The 23,799-nt window shown below is 38.1% G+C and overlaps 1 protein-coding gene across 10 annotated transcripts in view; it reads left to right on the forward strand.

The window, feature by feature from the left end:
- The first annotated feature begins 1,153 nt into the window (after nucleotides 1–1,153).
- Nucleotides 1,154–23,799, forward strand: part of SSBP2 (single stranded DNA binding protein 2) — a 324,480-nt gene continuing 301,834 nt past the window's right edge. For 6 of the 10 annotated variants that reach the window (XM_003822254.7, XM_063604175.1, XM_003822257.7 and 3 more), the window contains exon 1: nucleotides 1,157–1,436. In XM_003822254.7, the coding sequence (XP_003822302.1) occupies nucleotides 1,375–1,436 (62 nt within the window). In that variant the 5' untranslated portion in view covers nucleotides 1,157–1,374. Of the gene's footprint in view, nucleotides 1,437–23,799 lie in introns of all 10 variants that reach the window. The other 4 variants (XM_003822253.7, XM_063604176.1, XM_003822255.6 and 1 more) reach the window with 1 other exon arrangement.

The raw sequence follows: 23,799 nt of genomic DNA on the forward strand, positions 1-23,799 counted from the left end.
CCCCATCTGTCCCCTTCTTCCCCGTGTGAAGCCCATCTTCTTTCTGACCCCATTTGCACCCGTCTGATTTTACAGTCAAGGACTTCAATAAGATAAAGGATGCAGAGTTCTACCGGGAACCAGATTGTGTGTGTTTCTCAAACTTTTGCGCGTTTACTGAAATGGGATTAGGGATTTGGATATAGAAACATTCTCGGGCAGCCTTTCAGCCCTGGCACAGCTTTGTACACCTTGGAGCGCGCTGGGGCCTATTCTAACGGGCAAGGACAGGGAAGTCTTTCAAGACCTTTTCTGGCCTTTTCCACTCCAGGGGTCAGGATGAATAGGCATCACTGACCCAAACTGTTAAACCAGGCCGGGTGGGGAAGCCTGGGGCCCTCTTCTGCGGCAGATCTGGCGGGGTGTCCAGGGCGCCGCGGGGCTCCGTGCAAGGAGGGGTTGGGGCAGGGGCCGCTGCGGCCGCAGGAGTCACCGGGCCTCCTCGGGAGGTCCGCTCACCTCTTACAGAGGAGGCCGACCCCAGGCCGGGTGCTCCCCTGGGGCGCAGGGCGCGGCCCCGGGCGCCGCCACCGCAGCGGCGCCGAGGGCCGGAGGTGCAGCCTTTCCCCAGGAGAGAAGGCGAGTCGCTGTCGGCCGCTCAGCCAGAAGGTCGAGGGAACAGCGCGGGTGTCCCTCGCCAGCCGGCCCTCTGGGAACAGGGCGGGGGCGACACCCCAGGGAGTAGGGCTGAGGACCGCAGAAATCAATCGTGGGTACCGGCGCGGGGTCACGCATAGGAGAGGAGCGGGAGAGGGGCTGGTGGGGGCCCCAGGGCGGCTGAGGCCGTGGCTCTGTCTGTGGACTCGGCGGGCGCCCCGAAGTCTGGGGCCGCCACGGCTCCAGCTCCGCCGGCTCCGGCCGGAGACTCCAGGCCGCAGTTTCTCCTCCTCCCGGCGCCTTCTCTCCAGTGAGGAGCTGAGCGCGGGCGGCGCGGGGGGAGGGGTGGCGACGGAGAGAACAGCCAGTTGTTTAAAATCCTTCTAGAGCAGTTTCTAATTCCCCCCTTGCGCCCGGGTTCGGAGGGGGGAGGGGGAAGGAGAGCGGGTGGAGGGAGGAGAGCGGAGAGGGAAGGCGGGAGGGAGGGAGTCGGGGAGGGAGGGAAGGAGGGAGGAGACTGCCGCTGAGGCTTAGCCGCCACCGCGCGCTTCGGAAGGCCGGAGGGAGGGGGAGGCCTGTCAGTCTCGCGCGTTGCCTGGGCGAAGGGGGCGGAGCTTTGGCGTGGGGCGGCCAATAGTGGGGGTGGCTGCGTGGGTCGCCATGGGGACGGGGCTGTTCCCGGGGAGGCTGTGATGGGTTGACAGGTGCGTGACAGTGGGAGCTGCTCTCGGCACAAGCATGTACGGCAAAGGCAAGAGTAACAGCAGCGCCGTCCCGTCCGACAGCCAGGCCCGGGAGAAGTAAGTGTCTCCGCTTCTCACCCACCTCCGCCTTCACACGCGCGCACACTCACGCACGCACTCGCACACTCTGGGAGACACAGACACTCTCCGCCCGGGGAGCGCCGGGGGTGGGCTGGCAGGGGGAGGGGTGCCGCGATGGGGGCGTGTGGTGCGGGGAGCTGCGCTTTCCCGGGAGGTGCGGGCGCTGGGCGGGCGGCCGCAGGGGGCTGTCGGCGGGAGGGAGCGGGTGTGTTGAGGGGCGGCGGTGGTGCTGGTGGCGAGGATGGAAACTTGTTTGGGTGATTGAGGGAAATAACCCGCGGGTTCACCTTCCAAAGTAACTTTAGAGCTGGGGTCCGGGGCTCCGGGGACCTGGAGAGCCGCCGGGGGTGGCGGGAGGGGCAGCTGCGTGGAGGAAGGCGCGCAGTGGGAATGTGGGTGTTTGGCGGGCCGGCCGGGGTCGGGGCGGGCAGCGCGGGGAGCGCGGCGGCGGGGGCCTGGGCGCTGGGGCTCAGGGCCGCGAGCGCGGGGCGAGGCGAGGGCGGCGGTGCCGGGCGCGCGGCGGGCGGAAGCCGGGCGTGGAGCGGCCGAGCGGGGCCCCGCGGGGCGCGGAGACGCGCGCGGGGCGCGGAGGGCGTGTGCGGGTTGGGCGTCCGGGCTTTCCTGGGCCAGCTACGGACGCGGCGCCCGCAGTCCCCCGCGCGGCGCGGGGCTGGGGCTGGGGCTGGGGCTGGGGTGGGGGCGGGTGGGCGCCGGAGACGCCGCAGAAGTTTGGGAGTCGGAGAGGGACCGAGTTCCCGGGGAGCTAAAGTGTGTTGGCGAGGAGCGGGATCCGCTGGAGGAGGCTGGCGTTTCTGCCTCTCGCAGCGGACCCAACTCCGCGGCGGCGGCTGGCGAACTTTTTGTGAGGCTGACAGCCCCCGAGCGGCGGGAGGGGCGGGCCCGGCGGGGCGGTGGTCGGGGGCGCGCGGAGGGGAGTTGTGGGAGCCGCCGGGGGCGCCCGAGGAGGGCAGCTGCGGCGGGGAGGGGCAGTGGTCCGAAAAGGGGTTTGTGGGAGGGGAGAAGCGTTCAGGTGGGAAGGAGCCGCTTGGTTACAGTTGTGGGGAGATACAGGTGTTAACTTCGGTGGGAGCCCAAGAAGCGGCTGGCGAGAACAGAGCCCCTCCCGGCCCGGGATGCCACTGTCACGGCACACTGCAAAGCAAAGCGGTTTGCTGCTATTCTTGTGTACTTGTAACGGTGATTTGGTTGTTACTAAAAATGAGAACGAATAGTGACTGTGACCACTGAGGAAGAACCCCCCCCCCTTTTTTTTTTAAACTGTGCAACAGATCAGTGATTCCCAGTAACCCCTTAAACTCTGAGGGTCAGAGTTATCCTTGTCGTTGAACGCACCCTGTCTTTCTGAGGGGGTTCAGACCAGAGAAAAGTCTGAGAGCATCTCTCAAAGGTACTTTGGTTACCTTGCGCACAGAAATAGCTGCGTAAATAAAAACCGAATGCGCAGGCGACTGAGTTTCCCTCCTTGGTTTAGGCAGTTAGTCTCCCCCTGAAAGTTTTGTGTGCCCTAGGGATGGGAACATTTCCTAATCTTTGTGTTGGCAGCAACACACTCAATTCCCATAGGATTTAGAGGTATCAGGCCTTGATGTAGCAAAGCAAAACAAAACAAAACAAAAATTAGAGAGGCTTGTTTGTTTTTTTGCAAGAGATATTTTCTGAGCTGCATTCAGGATCTTGTTGCTGTGACAAGTAGTATATAAAAGACATAGCGTTATAGCCTGGTTAAGAAACGGCAGTTACTAGAATTGAAGTTTTGAAATGCAGTCTCATTTGTGTGCATTAATCATTTTGTTATAATGTGCCTGATAAAAACATCTGAAGGAGGATGTTTTAATGATTACAGAATATTTGAATTTCACATTAGTCAGAGTGAAGGAATTGAAATGTATTGAGGCATGATCTTATTTTGGGGGTGACTGAATTTGAGAATCAAAGTAATTTTAGATTTTAGGTGAACTTCCAGGAAGGGGTGAACTTTAGTTGAATCCCACTCAGTATCCTGATGACTGCTTGATTTTTTTTTTTAGTTTCTCAGATAATAACAAGGATGTTGGAACTTGTATAACTGTGGTCCTTTCTAGCTCTAATTCTGTGATTTCCCACCAGGAAAACAAATAATTGCCACTTTGCTGTCAAATCTACCAAACTGAACACCAAGTAATATCTACTCTTGTGAGCAGATCAGGGTTCTGCTAGATGGTGCTATTTGATTTAAATATATTTCTTCCATTCATTTCAATTGGCAGCAGGAATTCTTGACTGGTTTGCCTTATGAACTAAATATAGGTGAAGAGGCTGCTTTTGGAGAATTGACAATGACTGTTCTGGGTTAATTGTCGTTGCATTAATTTCTAGGTTAATGTTATTTGAATCTAAGACAAACATCGACGTAGGTTCTGTCTTATAGAATAAACTTAATTTCATCTTGGTGGGAGAGTTGATCTAATCTCTCGGTTTTTCTCTTTATGTTTACTTGGGACTTTAATGGCACTATTCTGCAACAATGTACTAACATCTGAAGGTAGGAATCTTGAAGTCATCATTAAAATGGATGTCACCAGATTTTTGTTCTTAATTTTTAAGGTAACATATTATAAAAGGTGAAGAATTCTCCTTTAGTAAGCAAATTAGAACTGTTCTTATCTTAAAAATCACAGAAATAATTTGTTTCCGTAACAAATACGCATTTTAACAAAAACATTCTGCAAAAGAAGTCATTATTATAAATAATGGCATGCTTAGGAAATAAGCACATTGGTTTTATAATCAAGAAATATGTTTTCTAACATGAGTTCATGGTGAATAGTTGACAAGTGCTTACCTGTATTAGATCTTTGTTTTGTCTTTCATTAGGAAGTCACTATATGAAATATTTGAAGTGAATTCTTGGTTTTACACAATTCCTGTAATTTCAGTATACAGTTCTGATAAAAATGATCAGGGTAAGATTAGTTACTTACTCTGTCATTTTAAGAAAAGCAGATCAAGTCTTAATTATAGAGGGAGTGATTGAAAACCCTTGGAGGGAGGTGGGATTTAGAAATTTTAATTCTGATCTCGTTAGGTCATTTCTTCCTTTAGCAGGCTTTCTTTATAACACTAATCGCAATTGTGATTAACCGTGATTGGCTGTTTAATGTTTAACTTTCCCTAAAATATAAGTTTGTTGAGGGTAGGAGATAATCTAATTTCTTCTCTGAGGTATCTTGAACATTAAGGTGCCTTCTAATACCAAAAGCATCAATAAATTATTGTTATTGAAGATGTTAGACTCAAAGGAATTTTTTCAATGTAAAAAAATTTTTTTTCAGTGACCTCCAAAATAAGGACTTGTAAGTTTGAGTTTCACATTCTCTAGCTTAGTTGTATTTCAGAAATACCCCTAAACAACAATACAACAAAAATAACTATTATTTATTTGCCATCCTGTGTGCCAGTCACTATGTTCAGTGTTTTATGTATATTTTTTTCTTAATTCTCCCAACAAATCTACAAGACAGTTGCTTTTTTTTTCTCCATTAAAGAAATATGAAAACTAAGACCCTGAATGGTTAAAGAACTCACCGAGGGATACAATGCTAGAAAACAGGAAAGCTGGGTTTCTAACACAGATTTCTCTAACTTTAGAACCTGTGATTGAAGCTGAAAGATACATTTTTCAGTGTACCAGATTGTCTTCCTGAACTAGGGTAGGATGCTACAGATTTAGGGAACAGCATTACATAATCAGATGTGACAGACTTTAAAGATTTGATCAAATATGCAGTCTTAACCACTGGTGCACCCTGATGCTTTGCAGATCTGTGTATGGTGTGGGAGAAGGCACAGAAATTTTAGGAAAGTTGGAAGCCTAACATAATGAAGAAAACTTGTTTCTTCAGATTCGCCCCCCCAGGAATTTTGTTTGATTACTTGTTTTAAAGTTAAACATAATAGTTGTGAACAATTCCTATATGAAATGTTGCTGAACTTAAAGCCACACAGTATGCCACACTACCGCAGAAAGAGTAACTGGCACCTGCAAATAGATGAGTAGTGATATTAATTTTTTATTAAACTAATTTGATCTTTTATGTAAAGCACAGAAAGATGAATCTGCTAGAAAGCAAAGTTGAACATAAAAGATACACATAGTATATACATCGACTTTTATTTAGTAAACTAGCCAGAAACTACAAGAATCAAACTATCTAATTTTGAGCTCTGAAAAGTAACTTTGGCTTTTAAATTTTCAGTGTTAGTTGAATATACCAAGAAGCAAATACCATATGCTTATTTCAAAGTAGTTACAGTATAATGAACATTTAAATGCCACTTCATATAAAAGAGTTTATAGGGATTAATATCTGCCAGCATCACCTTGTTCTCCCCTTCTACCATTAAAGTAATTAAAGCATTCCCCCATCACTAAGGTACCCCCTGCAAAGAAAAATGACAAACCTTTCTTTCTTTCTGAAGGAATAAGGCAAGAAAAGTAATAGAGATCTCTTCAGAAACTTACCTGACAGCAATTCGCACAATTCAGGATTTCCAAAACTAATGAAGGAGTATCTTATGGAAGTGAAATTTTGTGTAAAATATTAAATTGCCCCTCCCTCTTTCAGTCTCCAGGATGTTCCCCCAAAATACAAGTTGTTTAACTTGTATCCAAAATGTCATGTTAGCTTTTGATTGATCTTTTTCTGTTATTTCAGAAGTATCAAAAAACCCCCTATTTTTAAGGAACATATCTAAAGAAAGAATCTGGGTAAGATGTTCAGAGTTAAGTTTTGGTATTGTTTATCCAGAGATTAATTGTGACTCTTAGAAGTAGTAGTAATATTGTAATTTTTTTTCAGAGCTGTGAGAGAAAAAAGTTGAAAGTTTTCAGTTTCACACTTTCAAAGCCAGTTTGCCACATAAAACCAATTTCGGATGCAGACAAAATCACTACATTTTAGTTGTTCTGCAGTAATAGACCAAATATGCCTTTCATCTTTAATCACTTCTAGAATTATTTTGTTTTAAGATTAGAGCATACTCTGTGGGGCAGGGGCTGGAATACCCAGGTTGCAGTTTATTAATGTTTATTAATACTTCACCTCAGTAGTTGAGAGTTAGAAGTAAAATTTGGGGGAAAAACAATTCAAATTTAGAATCTTCTTTCTTCCATAGAAATCACAACCATTGCATTAATCCTGGGACATAGGACAAAAGTACTGAGTTTGAAAGACATGGAACTACTAGGAATATATAATTTAAAAATAGGAATTCAAAATTATTTTGGAACACATGAGGTTATTCTCTTATTGTGTGTAATTGCTTTGCCATTGGTGTGGGAATTACAGATTATATATTTGCATGCTAGTGACATGTGAGCCTCTGTAAGCGTATGCTAAAATATTAATTTTATTAAGAACTTACTGTTTCTGAAAGGGTGGACTTAAAATAGCATTGGAGCAATAGAATAAGATTCATTTGTTAATATCTGAAGGGTTTGGAATATAAATAATATTCCCGATTTTAAACATTTGATCAAACTTTGTGTATTTTACCAATGTAGCATGTATTCATGCAAAGTTTTGTTAACGTATGTATATAACCTAGCATAACTTGGACTGTGAGAGTTACTTGACTATTAGATTAAAACCCTATACATACTACAAAAGGTGAGCTGAAGGGTGGTCCACCAAGATTAATGTCTTGCCTGTTTTCAGTAGTTAGAGAAATAGCAGAGGCTCTTCTACAACCTATTTTATTCTTTGTGTGAGGACATTAAAAAACAAGTGGAAATATGGACTGCCTGGGGAAGAATAGAGTTTTTCCAGATAACTTTAACATTTCTGATTGGTCATAATTGGTAAATGGTAATTTTTGTCATGTAAGTTAATAGTTAAGAATTTTTGAAAAATGGAACTGTTAATGTTTTTCTTATAATTATAGGACCAAAAATTCATCTGGACTCAAATCAGCCTGGGCAGTCTCAATGCAGTGGCATAATTAATATTTATTTTTTTGTTCATTTTTTTAAAGACAAACTTCAGTTGGTGTCATTTCTTTAGAAATGACAAAACTACTCTCATCTTTTTCCTTTAAGAATGTTAATTACATTTCATGTATGACCCTAAACAGCTTTCAGACAATAATGAGCCATTGTAACATTTTAAATCACAGTTCAGCTAGAGTGAGCGTAAACGAATGACCTGGCAATCTCCTATTTTTGATCTTCTCTGTTAATTTTGCTTCATGGCTATAATGTCAAACAAGTAGTTCTGCACAGAAAAAAAATTGTAGAGGCTAAAATATAGCCCTTTGTTTTTTTTTTCTAGTTTTAAATATTTTTGTAATTGTAGGTGTTAAAGAGTATGGTTGTAATTACGAATATAGCTTTAATTTTTAATTAGCTTTAAATCTATAGCATATTAAAATACTGATGAAATATTTGTAAAGGCAAGAATAATAGATGAAAATATATGTAGCTCTGTCCATGTAAGTTGGGTGAGGAATTGATGACAGAAAAAGGCTCTTACCTGAAATTAATATGATTTATTTTAGTGATCTGATATTTGTCTGATTCTCCTTTTATTTATCTATTTTAGATGAGAAAAAAACCAAGAGCTACTTTATTAATGGAAGAAATCTAAGTAAATAAATTATTCTTTTAAAAATGATCTCATTTTAAATAGGATTAAAGTGAATATTTTTTGTAAAATAACAAAATCCTAAATAGTATATAAAGAGTTTGTGTTTTGTCATAGAAAATTATTGTTTAACATTAACAGCAGTGCTATCATTTGAGTATCTTGTTTGTTTGGCACTTGTCTGCATTATCTCATTTAATCCCCTCAAATCCGGTAGGCTGTAGGTACTGTTTTCTCTTAATGTTATGGAAGAAACAGGCTTGAGTTTATTAGGCTTTTGGCTTCAGGTATCAAAACAGGAGACAGCAAACAGCTTAATTGATCAGGTTTAAAAGTAAATCTCACATAACAGGATGTCTAGAAGTGGTAGTGTAAGAGTTCATTCATTGAGTCAAGAACATCAGGGTTCAGGATCGGCTTCTTTGCCATCCTCATGGTCTTCCTCTCATGAATGTAGCATGGCTGCCTCGGGTTCCCAGCATCACTCCCTTACACACTCAAGTGTAAAGGCAGGAGGAAGGACAGGGTTTTTCTTTCTTTGTGTCTCACCAATCAGGGAGGAAAACTTTTTATTGAAGTTGCTTAGGAGACATCTTCTTATCCCTTATTAGAGAGAACTACAGAATTTCTTCCTGTAAACAAATTATGCTAGATATAATGGGATTACCATAATTGGCTCACGTGAACTACCTAAACAAAACTTGGGATCTTTAGCAAGGAAGATGTATCTTGAGGATATAGGGAGAATAAAATGAGTCCCTGCTTTCATGAGACTTTCAAGGTTGAAGGAGAAATATATAATAATAAGCAAATAAATGTACTAGGCAACTTCAAATAGTCATATATACTATAAAAATAATAAAATAGTGTGATGTAGTGTAGAGAATGACTGGGAGGCTATGCTAGATTGGGTAGTCGGGAAGGTTCTTGGAGGAGAGGACATTTAAACGGAGAACTGAGTAATTTTGAAAGAATCAGCCATAGAAAGACCAGGTTACAGTATTTCAGGCATGTCTAAGCTACTATTGAGGAAACCTCAGCATCAACATAATTGCTCAAGGATATGTTAAATATGAGTGAAAATTGGGATGAAGAAGCCATACTTGGCTGGTTTTGTTTTTAAAATGGAGGAATTGGGTGTTGGGTTCAGTTTATCTGATCTTCGTAGATAATAGGGTTGATATCTTTTATCTTTCAAACCCTAAGGATAAACTTGTTCTGAAGGACAGTGGGGCTTTTATAATGATGATTATAGAAATAACTCAGATTTGTTGAACACTTACAGTGTACTGGGTTAGCAGAGGTTGGTACAATTGGTGTAATTATTTCTCCTAAACCTTCTGGATTGGATTGGATACTCTCATAGCAGACTTTTTTCTTTTTCACATTTATTATAAGTGACAAATTATTTGTATTATTATTTTTTTGAGATGGAGTTTTGCTCTTTTGCCCAGGCTGGAGTGAAGTGGCGCAATCTCAGCTCTCTGCAACTTCCACCCACCCCCCAGGTTCAAGCGATTCTCCTGCCTCAGCCTCCCTAGTAGCTGGGATTACAGGCATGCACCACCACACTTGGCTAATTTTTGTATTTTTAGCAGAGAGGGAATTTCACCATGTTGGCCAGGCTGGGCTCGAACTCCTGACCTCAGATGATCCACCTGCCTCAGCCTCCGAAAGTGCTAGGATTACAGGCATGAGCCACTGAGCCCGGCCATTTGTGTGATGTTTAATGCCTCATCTTCCAGTTAGATTGGAAGCTCCATAAGAGCAAGGACCATGGTGTCTTCCTTACCGTCATATTCCCACTGCTTAGCACAGTGGTTGCAAGGTTTGTGATTATGTATTTGTGGAATAAATGAGTTAAGGATGTAATGAATTGGAAATATGTCACAATAGTCTATCACCGTATCTAGCTCATTTTCTCCCCAATACTCCTAGTATTTGGTATAAGAATTAATGTAATTTCTAAAAAATACTTTTCTATAATATGGGCATTTAGTATTCTTTCTTTGAATTTCAGGACTATGGAAGATTATATTATGATGTGTGTATATTTTAAATGTGAATTTTTGACAGAATTTTTTCATTTTCTTTGTGTTAAATTTAATATAAATGAAATTGTACTTTATAGTTTTCAAAATATTTTAATGTATAGTATTTGGTTTTACTTAAGTCACACTATAATCGTATGAGCTGGGTGGTATCTCCATTGACTAGCAATATTTATAAGTGGAAATTGACTTATGCAGCTAGGGTAATACAGATAATATGTGGCAGACCTGAGCCATATTTAGAGTTTTTTCATTCCAAGGTCAGTGTTCCTTTCATTATGCTACAGCTGCCTCTTTTATGATGAGAGATTCATATATATTTAAGGTTTAAGTGTGGATTTGATTCAACAGAGAATCATAGATTAGATGATAGTTAAAAGTTTATGTCGGTACTTTCATTAAACAAAAAATATTGTTACAGTGTGTTAAACACAATCTGTAAAATTACTTAACTCTAAAAGTGCCACATCATGAGTGAAAGCTGATTTTTGTTTGAAATCCTTATGCTTTTGTAACATAAGTGGATAGGTACGGGACTTAGGATAGTTTTGGGCTTTTAATTTGTGAAGACAGGCTAATTTTTTATCAGTGAACTCTTCTCTATTCCTTTGCCATTTAGCTTCAATTTGGAGTGCTGGGTTAGGGGGAGGGAAAGGTAAGGTTTTTTCGCTTTTATACCTCTCTCTAACAAGGGAGGAAAAGTCTTTCAGTATGAATTATTGAGAGAATGTTCTTTTTCTTTTTTAATGTGGTAATATATATATAACCTAAAATTTACCATTTTAACCACTTTTAGTTGTACAGTTGAGTGGCATTAAGTACATTCACATTATGGTATAGCCATCACCATTCTCCATCTCTAGAACTTTTTCATGTTTCCAGACTGAAACTCTGTACTCATTAAACAATCACTCCCCACTCCCGCCTTCTATGTGCCCTTGACAACTACCATTCTATTTTCTGTCTCCAAGAATTTGACTATTCGAGGTATCTCATATAAGTGGGATCATATAGTATTTGTCTTTCTGTGACTGGCTACTTTTGATGGCTTAATCCCTATAGCAACTTCGTAAAGTAGATATAATCCCCATTTTACATATGGGGAAACTGAGTCTCAGAGGTTTTATATTTTGTCCAGGGCCACAGAGTAAATTGTATAGTCTGGATTCAAACTCAGGTTTCTGACTGCACTGCCCATTTTAACTATTTTGACTCAGTGTGTTTCATCGCTTAACATGGCGGAAAAATTGTAATGGAAGTTGTGAGAGGTAGCGTGAGGATGGGAGGGGAATGTGCATATTCATCATTTTTGGGGTGGGAGGCAATAGAGGTTAAGAAGTTAAGGGAAGAGTAGAAGCATTTTATAGCTGCTAAAAAGGTGGATAGTATTATAGGTACCAAAAGTGCCCCAAAGATAGCTACAAATTCTTTAGCTGGTATCTGAGATTTAACAACATGGATGTAGGTGCTCACCAGAGAGGAAGATGCCAATTAAGAACTCAGGTTATAATTTCAGATAGAGCTGTTTCTCATTCTGTAACCAGAGGCAGAGTAATCCGGCATAAGTTACTTTAAACTTTGGAGTCAGGAATATGTGATATTTAGGAAAAAAGGATCCTGTAATTATGAGTCTCTTTTGTTGTCTCTTCCAAGCAGTGTATGGCCTATTGGGCTTTTTTTGGACAAGGGCACCTGAGAAGCTCCATGTGATACAGGAGCAGTAATACAATCATATTGGTTCAATTACCTAGTCATTTCTGTAATACTGGCTATTAGAAAAAATAGAAATAATTTCTTTGTTTTTTTTTTTCACATCATTATGTGCTATTTGTCATTTATAATTGGATTAAAATTATTTGATGATTATACATTATCAGTATATTTAAGCGATAGCTATCCTGGGAAGCTATTAAGGTGTTTTGGTACATTCTTTTTTTTTTTTTTACCCTGGATTAAACTTAGTGACTGATACTGTATTCCTTCACTTAGAAATATTGTAATGGAAAAACTTGAGTGAGCTTTCTTGCTATCAGATATATTACACATACATATACACACATATGTGTATGTGTGTATATCTTGAGAGTAGTTTTCAGGTAGGAGTTCATCTTGGGAATGACTTAGTAATTTTGAATTCAAATTTTACTGAGTCAATTATATAAGTGAGTTGGACTTACGAATTCAGGGCCAGAAAGATTAGAGTATAAGCAAGTTTTTACTGAAATATTAAAGGTTGTTGATGCTTTTCTGTAAGATAGGAGTATAATCGACAAGAGTGATCATTGACAAGATAACATAGCAAGTACTGGCAAAAATGCTGCTAGTTGACAAAATGCTTTTGTGTTTGTATTAGGTCCCCAGCAGAATAGCAGAATGGCTCTCTTAAAGGGTTAATTGTATGGAATCATATAGAATTGTACAGAATAATAATTGTATAGAATAGTGTAAGAAAGTAGGGCTTCTTAAAAAACTGGATTTTGACAAAATAGCATTTAAAATGTTTTTAAAACTTGTTAACTATTTTATAGTGTAAATGTATATATATATTTTATGAGATGGGAATCATATTTATTCTATCCCCCCACTCCGTTATTCATTAAAAAAATGTTAACTGTCTGTTATATGTCAGCCTCTGTTGAGCCTTCCTGAGTCAGATCTTAATAACCTGGCAATCTCTGCCCATCAGGAACTCCCCACTCAGAGGGGCCTCACTATCAGCCACTACCACACTGGGTAGCAAGCACTATAATGGGTATGCAGAAGGTTCTGTGGGATTCCTGAAAAAAAGCATTGAATCTAGCCTAGGGCTGTGAGAGTGTCAGGAAATATTTCTAAGAGGATGTTTATTGAAAGGCTAGCATTAGTCAAAGTGGAAGATGGGGCAAGTAAACAGTATTTTAGCCAGAGAGAGAATCATGTACAGCAACATGGAGGCATTAAAAGGTATGATATAGTTGGTGAACTGCAGTAAAGTTGGTAGGGATAAATCTGGCAGATTAAATACTAACTATTTCAAGAACAGCCTTAAATGACAACTTGACCTAGGAGATAAACAATTTTTTTTTTTTTTTTTTTTTTTTTTTTTTTTTTTGGAGATGGAGTCTCACTCTGTCACCAGGCTGGAGTGCAATGGTATGATCTTGGCTCACCGAAACCTCCACCTCCCAGGTTCAAGCGATTGTCCTGCTTCAGCCTCCCAAGTAGCTGGGACTACAGGCATGCACCACCATGCCCGGCTAATTTTTGTATTTTTAGTAGAGATGGGGTTTCACTATGTTGGCCAGGCTGGTCTCGAACTCCTGACCTCAAGTGATCCACCCACCTCAGCCACCCAAAGTGCTGGGATTACAGACGTGGGCCACCGTGCCCACCCTGAGATAAGCAATTTTAAGCAGAAAAGTTACACCATCTGAGGTGCATTTTAGAAGAATCGTTTTGGAAATCATGGAGCATGGAGTAAAGGGGGAGGTAGATCCACTAGAAAGCGATTGCTATAACAATACAAATGCTTATAGTGTCATCATTTTTCTACACCAATGCAGTGGTCATTTCAGGATGTAGAATAGATCAGACTTGGTGGCCTAAGTGTGAAAATTAGGATTTTTAAAGATGGCTGCAATTGTTGGTAGAAGTTTTAGTCACAGACTTTGGGATACAGGAGGAGGAACAGGTAATTTTAAAGGTGTAAGGAGGAAGATGATGAGTTTAGTTTGAGATGCCATTAAGACCTAGCGATGGAGAAGTTTGGGAGGAACTTGGATATGTAGCTTTTGAGTTCCTGGAAGAAGTCTAGGCTGGAGATATAGAAATGAGAAAGGATAAGTGTGAGGAAACTAAGGCTTTAATAGGATAAGTAATTTAGCTGAAGTACACATGTTAGAGCTGAAATCTGAACTCAAGGTTTAGTTTATTATTTCTCTTTAAAAAAATAGCCTTATTGAAATCTGACATTCATACAGAAAAGTACATATATCCTAAATGTGTAAATTTGATGAGTTTTCGCAAACTGAACACACCAGTGTAACCAAGTACCCACATCAAGAAAAAGAACATTACCAGCACTCTGGAAGCTTCATATGTGCTACCCATCTTGCCTGATTTTTAACAGCATAGATCAGTTTTGCTTGTTTTTGCTACTAATGTATGGCCCATTTGGTTTTGCATCTTGTATCATTTGAAGGCACGAAATGGGGATAAAGCCATTCTTCTTGGGAATGTGCAGGGAGAAAGTGTGAGGAAATCAGAGATGGAAGTTCGGGGAATATTTAAGGTATAGGTGGAATGAGAGTTTGAAATTGAGATTGAAAAGAACAGAGACATATGAGGGAAATGCATAAAGGACTGACATTAGCAGAAATCAAGGAAAGGGAGTTTTGAGAATGGAAGGGTGAGTTACCATGCCAGATTTGTAGAATGTACAAGAAGGTTAAACAGGGCTGAGTTTTTTTTGTTTTTTTGTTTTTTTGTTTTTTTGTTTTGAGACGGAGTCTCACTCTGTTGCCCAGGCTGGAGTTCAGTGGAGCAATCTCGGCTCACTGCAAGGTCTGTCTCCTGGGTTCATGCCATTCTCCTGCCTCAGCCTCTCGAGTAGCTGGGACTACAGGCGCCCGCCACCACACCCGGCTAATTTTTTTTTTTTGTATTTTTAGTAGAGACGGGGTTTCACCGTGTTAGCCAGTATGGTCTCAGTCTCCTGACCTCGTGATCCGCCTGCCTTGGCCTTCCAAAGTGCTGGGATTACAGGTGTGAGCCACCGCGCCTGGCCAAACAGGGCTCAGTTTTTAAAAAAAACATCTGTGACTTAGGGAGGACAGTTTCAGTGGAGTGAACTCAAGTTAGATGCAGTGTTTTGGGAAATTGATAGAAGATGAGGTGGTGGAGATGTCAAATGTGGACAGCCTTCACTGGAGAAAGGAAGCATAGAGAGAAGACTTAACTGGAAGGGGACATACTGTTTTTTTTTTTTTTTTTTAACTTGGAGAATTTTGCAAGGAGGGGCAATAGTTGGAATAATTTTGGGTTTTATTGTGTTGTAAAGAGGTTTTGTGTACTCCAAAGTGTTTTAAACCACTTTTATTATTATTATCATTAAAGGATGACAATAATGGTATGCTACAGGGGACATGGAAAGGAAAGCCAGTAGGTAAAGTGGTTTTTAGCTTTAGTTAGGTGGGTGTTGAAAGTGACTGAGTGTATGAATTTTTAAAAAGTGATTTTGGGATGGATTACACTTGCTACCTTTTGTCAATTGATTTTTAAAAACCTTTTGAATTGTAGGAGATTAGAATTAAAGGGATCATTTTGAAGTGATAACTAGAAAATAACTGTGGTACAATGGAGAAAACTAAATTAATAACTGCCCATTCTGGCTACCAATCAGGCTATTAGCCTGTAAAGCAAAAGTTTGATGGGAAATTATTTTTTAACTCTCCCTTGGTTAGCTGACTTTTCTTTAGAATTGTATCTCTAAATTTCATTTCTACTTTTTAAATTGGTAGAAGGGACAAATGAGAATACCTGAGTAAAGGCCCTATTTACAGAGCACAAATTGAGTTAATTTGATTAGCTTACTAGTACTCTTTAAAATACTTTTTATTATTTGAGTAATAAATATTCCAAGAAGAAAAATTTAGAGATACAGATAAGCAAAAATGAAGAAAATAAAAATAACCATATAACCTTTTAGACTTTTTAATATCCATACATGCATATACAAATTTTGATATTTAATGAGAAAAACATCAAAGCCACATGACCAAAAAGCACCCTTTTAAATTCGAGGAGAAAAGGCAACAAAAGATAACATTTGTGAGCATATATCAATTTCCAAGTTCCAATAAATACCTCCCTCAAAAACAAGATTTAAAAAAAAGTTTAAATTCACTTATTATTCATTTATTCATTAACTACTTTTTTCAGCATCCTGCTCTGTGCCAGGCACTGTATAAGGCAGTGGGCAAGGTAAACCCTGCCAGAAAAGCAAACAGGGCTTTTGGCATAGGGCCAATTTTGTGCTTGGAAGAAGTCCAGTGAGACTGTGATAGTTTCTAGAAGCAAAAAATTCAGTAGTGCTGTAGTGTGTGTGTGTGTGTGTGTGTGTTTCAGGGTAGTAGGATGTTTTTGGAAAAGTGGTAGAGGCTACAGAAATAAGCAATGACTAATTCTTGAAAGCCAGCCTAAGAATTATGAATTCATCCTGAGGCCAGTGGGGCCCACTCTTAAGATTGGGCAGCGACTTGATCCGAGTTTGTTTTCTACCAACCTGAGAACAGGAAACAATCTGAAATACTCGTTTCATTTTACCCAAGTGTAATAAAACACAGAAGGATTGATAAATACGTTTTGTCATTTTTAAGAGGATAAGCTTAATCTCAGAGGAGAGCAAATGCACATATAGAAATGATAAAGTATGGTTATCGATGTTCTATTTTATCTAATATTTTATGGTAAAATTTATATTTTGCTCTGTCAATAGAGAAGTTTATAAAATGTTGTGAATTATCATTTGTAAAGCATGAATTCTTTATTAAAATTATCTTATTATTTAAAAATATACAGTCAGTCCTCTCTGTGGGTTCTACATCCGAGGATTCAACCAACAGTGGATTAAAAATATTCGAAAATCAAAATGGATGGTTGCATATTCACTGATCAGTGTAGACTTTTCTTCTTGTCATTAATCTCTAAACAATACAGTATAAGAACTGTTTACATAGCATTTATATTAGGTGTTGTAAGTAATCTAGAGATGATTTAAAGTATAGGGAAGGATATACATAGGTTATATGCAAATGCTACACCATTTTATGTAAGGGACTTGAGCATCCATTGATTTTGGTATCTGCAGTGGGTGGGGGGTGACCCTGGAACAAATCCCCCATGGATGTGGAAGGATGACTGTATTTAAATTTAAAATTTAAGTAATAAAAAAGTCCTATGTTATATATTACTAATAGTGTATTTTTACGTAAATCTCATGATTGTCTTATCAGAGCTTTGAAATGCAACTGATAGTATTTAGGGCTATTTATTTTTTGTTGTAGTTATCAAAGATACAATAAATTAGGTTTATCTCTATATATTTAATATAATTTGCAACATCCAGCATGAGAGGAATTAACTAAAGTTTGCAGCCATTGCTGTTCTAAGCAAAATTCTTAAGTGCTTTGATCATTAATTTAGCATGCTTAATATTCACTTAAAATCGGCAGTGAGGAGCATATGCAGGTCAACTTGATTTTTCTTTTCTCTTTTTTTTTTTTTTGAGATGGAGTCTTGCTCTTGTCTCCCAGGCTGGAGTGCAGTGGCACGATCTCGGCTCACTGCAAGCTCCTCCTCCCGGGTTCACACCATTCTCCTGCCTCAGCCTCCTGAGTAGCTGGGACTACAGGTGCCCGCCACTACGCCCGGCTAGTTTTTTTTGTGTTTTTAGTAGAGACAGTTTCACCGTGTTAGCCAGGATGGTCTTGATCTCCTGACCTCATGATCTGCCCGCCTCGGCCTCCCAAAGTGATGGGATTACAGGCGTGAGCCACTGCGCCCGGCCAACTTGATTTTTCTTTTGGGAACTGGAATAAAGTGACATTATTTGAAAAATCTTCAATAAAGGTAATGATTTTGATATCAATTGTAAGTTAGCTAGTTATTGGTAGGAGAGACAATGATTGCACTGGCTTCCATTTTCCTTTGCTGGTTGATTATATGGTGTGTACTGGGATTTGTTTATGTTATGGATATATACTTCTTGTCTGTTTTGCTTGTCTTCTGACAAGTCTAGGAGCTTTGAAATGTTTAAGAATTGTGTATGTGTTGTAGTGGCCTGGTGTCATTTAGAATATACCTGAGAAATTGTGTCAAACTGCAAACTAAAACCAAAGTGAAAAATAGTTTTGCCAGCCCTTTAAGGTATTAAAGATTGCTTAGAGATACTTTGTTAATGTTATTCATTTTACTTATCACATTTTTTTCTTAGTATGGAAGTTTTTTTTGTTACTATGTAAGTAATACAACAAATTAAGCAATGGTGTTTTTATCTGTGTATTTAAGGAATTATAAAAGGCAAAGAAACAAGTATAGGTTAATGTCACTTTTCCATATCTACCAATTCACTTAAGTAGCTTTAACCCAAATAAAACAAAGGGTCTTGACTCTTGATTCTGATCAGAAAATGTCATCCTTTTGTCCATTTACTTTAAATAAGTAGTTATTTGTGGTACAACTTGCATATTTCTGATTGTTTCTGTAGTTACCTTTGATTTTTTTCAGATAATTGCAAGGCTGATGATACTTTGAAAATTTTTGGACTTCCTTTCCTTTGACAGAGAAGAGAATAGTTTTGTATCTTTTTAAATGCATGGACATTTAACTATTTGAAATAAGTTCTATTTAGTATTCAGAGCCCTATTCAGACAAAACTAGGGACTGTAGCTGAGGCTTATGGGAAGCTTTCAATTTCCTAAGTTATATTGCTACAGCCAGTGTACTGAGAAAGAACTACAGTACTGTCTAACTATGGCATTTGGTCAGATCAAGGTGAGTTATATAGAAAGGAAAAGGGAATCAATAAAATATAGGATTAATAATTTTTTAGATTTTATAACAGATACGATTTGTCAACAAAGTTGAAGGATTAAAGACAACAATTCCTGGGGCTGTTTGATTTTAAGTAATCCAATCTGGATAGATTATAATAAATTCACGTTTTTTGAAATATATAGTTTACTAGTGAGACTATTTCAGCGTTAAGACCAATGAGTTTCCTTCTGTGTGGCTATAATGGGGGTTTCTGACCTTTTTTTTTTCTAGCTGTTGATGTATTGACGGGAATCCCTACAACCGTAATTTACCATGACTAAGACATTCATTTTTCTGTTGTTTGAAAGTTAGAGAGATAAGTATCTCTCTTTTCCCTCTATATTTGTTTATTACTGTATGATTAGTTCTCTTCTATTAGTCAATATAACTGATTTCCAAGGTATATTTTCCATTTAGTGGAATCCTGAGATTGTTGGAGCCTTCATATTTTTTTCCTTCAGTCATCTTGCTGATTGACACTAAAATGAGCTTAATAAGATTTTTATCTATTATTGGAGGATTCCAGGCCTATTTATTTTCCCTAGGAAGGCTATAATATTTAACAAACAAGTTTATTGAAATATTTTAGAACTTTAAATCTTTTGAAGTTACCCAAATTGGAGGGTCTTACAACTTTGAATTACTTTATAAGACCTCTTTCCTTCCAGTAATGAGAAACATTTATTCAACTTTTTAAAAGACAGAAATCATCTTTTTAAAATGTACTGTTTTCTAATTGTCTAAAATGACAAGAGATCACTTACCCAGCAGTGCACAAGACTTCCAAAATAGCTGAGCAGCGGGTGAGGGGCTAGAAGGCGGGGGGTGGTGGTGGTATCTTTTTTTAAAAAAGTATGTTTACTAGAAAGGGTATAAGATACTTTGCTTTTGTTATAGGTGCACTTGCACAAAACTCATTTTAACCTGTAGTCACAATTTCTTCTGTATGACCCACCCAAAGTAACCAGGCTGCAAAGCATTATACCACATATAAAGGCAACATTCAGATTGCTTGTTTTGCTTTTATTTATTTACATATGTAATTTATTGTACCTGTGAAAAAAGGAAGTTCTTATAAAGAGCAACAAAATAGGAAAAACAAGCAAATTGTCATTTCTTCTGGTAGATTATGATTTAGAATTTAGGTAAAAAAATTAAGTTTGAGTGATTCCATTTAATCTTGGTAGAGTTGTGATAGCTTATATGTAAAAGCAAAATCATTTTATTTAAAACATTATGAAAAGATGCTGACAGTAAATTTACAGAGTGCATTAGTGTTACTATTTATTGGATGTGTTGGATTCCAGACTGTAAATTATTGTTACTCTGTTCCATAAAGACTACTAATTTTTAGTACATGTTTATATTGATTTATTCATATTATAGATCATGGATTACCACTTCATTTTGAAAAAAGAGAATTATAGTTTTCATATTTAGAAACAGAAAGGATTTTTTAAAAATGAAACAGATGGTTTAACATCATATGCTCTTAATTTTTGCATATTTTAGTTTCTGAAATAAATGTAATTATGGTTTTGAGTATGTTTTCCTACTTTTAATGTAGCATTTCAAGGATTACTATTAAGACCTTCTAATTAACATAGGTGGATGATATTAGAGGTAACCTCGATTTGATATAAGACAGCAAATCACAGACCATCTTTCGAAGCCCATTTTAAGGCCTTGAAATCCAGTGCCTCAATGCACTGCAGTGATGAAGCAGCAGAAGTTTTTGTTCTCCTGACATAATTGAAATGAATATAAAACTTTTCATTTCTCTCTTTAAGTTAATATTATTATATCAATTTTATTATTGTAATATAATTTATTATAACAATATTATAATAAAAGACAATTCTGTTTGGGGTTTATCTTATCTCCATCATATCTTACATAAGCAATAGAGGAGAGAAGCAAAATTTTGGGTATGAGTCTTCCCAAGTTATCTACAAGTTAATGGTTTATTGTTCTTAAGGGAAAGGAAAGAATATCTTTTAACATGGATGATAATCTCTTCTATAGATGTGTTGAAACCTGGAAATTGAAGAAAATCCTATTAATTGAACTTTATTTGGGTAAGGTAATCGACTTTGTATTGTTCAGGGTTCTTTACTGAAATGGCTACTGGAATACTTGAAGTAGATAAACATTTTTGCCTGAAGCTTATTAAGGCCGCCAGGAAATCTTTTCTCTTACTTGGCATAAGTAAAGATATTTTTCCATAGGATATTGCCCAAGATTCATTTGGCTTGGCAGTTGCATGGATTGTTTTGTGATTGCTTTTTGAGGGCAATAATTCTGCCCCATGAAAATATTAGTCATTATTATTACTATTTTTTTTATCTTTGGTCTTCTAAAAAAGATAAAGGGCCAATGTATAATTTCTTAGTAAACTGTTAACATATTTGAATGACCCAAGGAACATAATGATGTTCTGCTAATGACTTCATTCTCATCTTTCTGTCCCAATGAGATAGATATTGTACTCTATTTTGTGGACAAAGAATCTGAGGCAAAAGCAGTTAGAAACTTAAGGGCACGCATTTCAGTATTTATAGAATCTATATTGGAACCCACTTGTTTTCATTGAAGTTTAATCGTATAGAGTTTCAGTTTTGCAGGATGGAAAAGTTCTGGAGATCTGTTTCACAACAATGTGAATATACTTAACACTGCTGAACTGTGCACTTAAAAATGGTTAAGATTGTAAATTTTCTGTGTGCACAATAAAAATATATTAGAAATTATTTTCTTTTCATTTGCTTATTAAGTACGTTTTTAGTGAAGAATATTCTGGAGGTAAAATGTTCATCATTTGGCTCATCTCTCATCCAATATGAAACTGCTTCAATTTCATCACTTAAAAGGAACCTGAGTTTCTACTTTAGTTTGGACTGAGCTGTAAAAAGTCTTTTCTTTCCTTTCTACCAGATTGTATTTCTTTTTAAAATCTAGTCATGGAAAATTAAAAGATAAGTTATAAATCAGAATTATGACCTATAATTTATATTATAATATGACTTATACCAAGAATAAATGTATTTGAGAATCTCCTGCCTTTTTCGCTGAAGCTCAAGTAAAACTGTAGATTTTTAGATTTTTAGATGTTTTTGACTATGTAAAAATTTCAAGACCAGGCGTGGTGGCTCAGGCCTGCAATAGCAGCACTTTGGGAGGCCGAGGCAGGTGGATCACCTGAGGTCGGGAGCTCGAGACCAGCCTGGCCAACATGGTGAAACTCTGCCTTTATTAAAGTTATAAAAATTAGCCAGGCGTGGTAGCGGGCGCCTGTAATCCTAGCTACTTGGGAGGCTGAGGCAGGAGGATTGCTTGAACCCAGGAGGCGGAGGTTGCAGTGAGCCGAGATCGTGCCACTGCACTCCAGCCTGGGCGACAGAGCGAAATTCCATCTCAAAAAAAAAATTCTTTTAAAAGTACACTTACTCTGTAATTTTGGTAATGATGAAGCGTTCATTTTAAAAATAGAGTAAAAAGTACTTGTGATTTATTTTCATGAAACAGGATAGAAATCCCTCATCTCATTTAATTAAAAAAGAAATAACCACTGGTAAAATCTGATCTTTTCCTTTCTCCAATACCTGTCAAGATTTACTTTGTATATCTGTATTTTCTAAAATTGTTACCCTATATCTTTTACATTAAAAATAGATTAATAATAAAGGGTCAGTCCTTTAGAATAGGTATTTTAAATTATGTGATTTAGTCTATCTAGTGTATTTGCCTATTTATATAACTATTTATTTTCACCTATCTATATAACCACTTATTTCTAAGTCAACCCTCTGTAAGTGTAGATGTGTAAGTCTAGCTTATATATAACTTACAAGTTATATGAAAATACCACATTGTATCTCATAAATGTATACAATTATTTTTCAATCAAGAATATTGAAAATAAAAATTATAATTAAAGGTTAAAAAAGCAAAAATATGCTGTCCTAGATTTCTCAGTGCTTTTAAAGTATGAAACATGTTCATTTTTATGAATCACAACCTAATACTCTCATAGTGTTAAATACTATGAGAGTAAGCCTTTAAGTATAGAGTATTGAGTTAATACTCCTCAGTTCATGGCATGGTATTATCATTGGTTCATGTCAGGCCTTTCTGCTGTTTAATTGACATTCATTCATTTACTCATTCATTTATTCTCTATACCTGTTCCTCATTTCTACAACCCCAAGCCCCATAGGAAATCATTTAGACCTACCCATTTTGCTGTGTGTATATCCAGTTCCTATTTCTAATTGCTGCAAAGGGGATTTACTGTTTCACATTGTTTTATAATTGCTTGAAAATTCCTATCTTCATGTTATTTCTTTATTTTTTTTAAAGAGAGAAGCCAACCTATTTGAAGGTAGGCTAGTTCAGATGAACTTTTTATGCGCAAATATAACCTAATTCAGTGATTCATAAAAATGAGTAAGTTTAACACTTTGAAAGTATTGAGAAATTGAGGACAGCATATTTATTTTTTAACCCATTGACATTATAATTTTTATTTTTAATATTTTTGATTGAAAAATAATTATATACATTTATGTGGTACAATATGGTGTTTTGATATATGTATGCAGTGTGGAATGATTGAATCAGGCTAATTAACATATCACCTCTCTTACCTATCATTTTTTATGGTGAGACATTTGAAAGGTATTCTCTTAATTTTAAAATACAGAATACTGACTTTTAAGACTCAATAAGTAATTTAAAAATTAAACTTCATTCTCTATTAAACATCAACTTTAGTTTTTCTTTGTTACTGGTTATAGCATTGCATAGGGCCTCAGTTTTAGTAGGGATTCAGTAGATGTGTTGATTTCATTTAATGCCATACCCACTAATTTGTTAATTGGCTTGGACATTTGCACAAGTTAATTCATGCTTGGAGCTTTAATATTTTAAAATGATTCAGACATCAATCAAGCAACCAGAATTTATTACAAAATCTGTAAGATATATAGTTTCTAGTTTACATTCTCGATGTTGACAGCTTTCCTCGCCCAAATTATTGCATCTGATCCACACTGTTACTGTGTGTGGTAAGCA

This window comes from Pan paniscus, chromosome 4, assembly GCF_029289425.2.
Source record: "Pan paniscus chromosome 4, NHGRI_mPanPan1-v2.0_pri, whole genome shotgun sequence".
Classification (NCBI taxonomy): domain Eukaryota; kingdom Metazoa; phylum Chordata; class Mammalia; order Primates; family Hominidae; genus Pan; species Pan paniscus.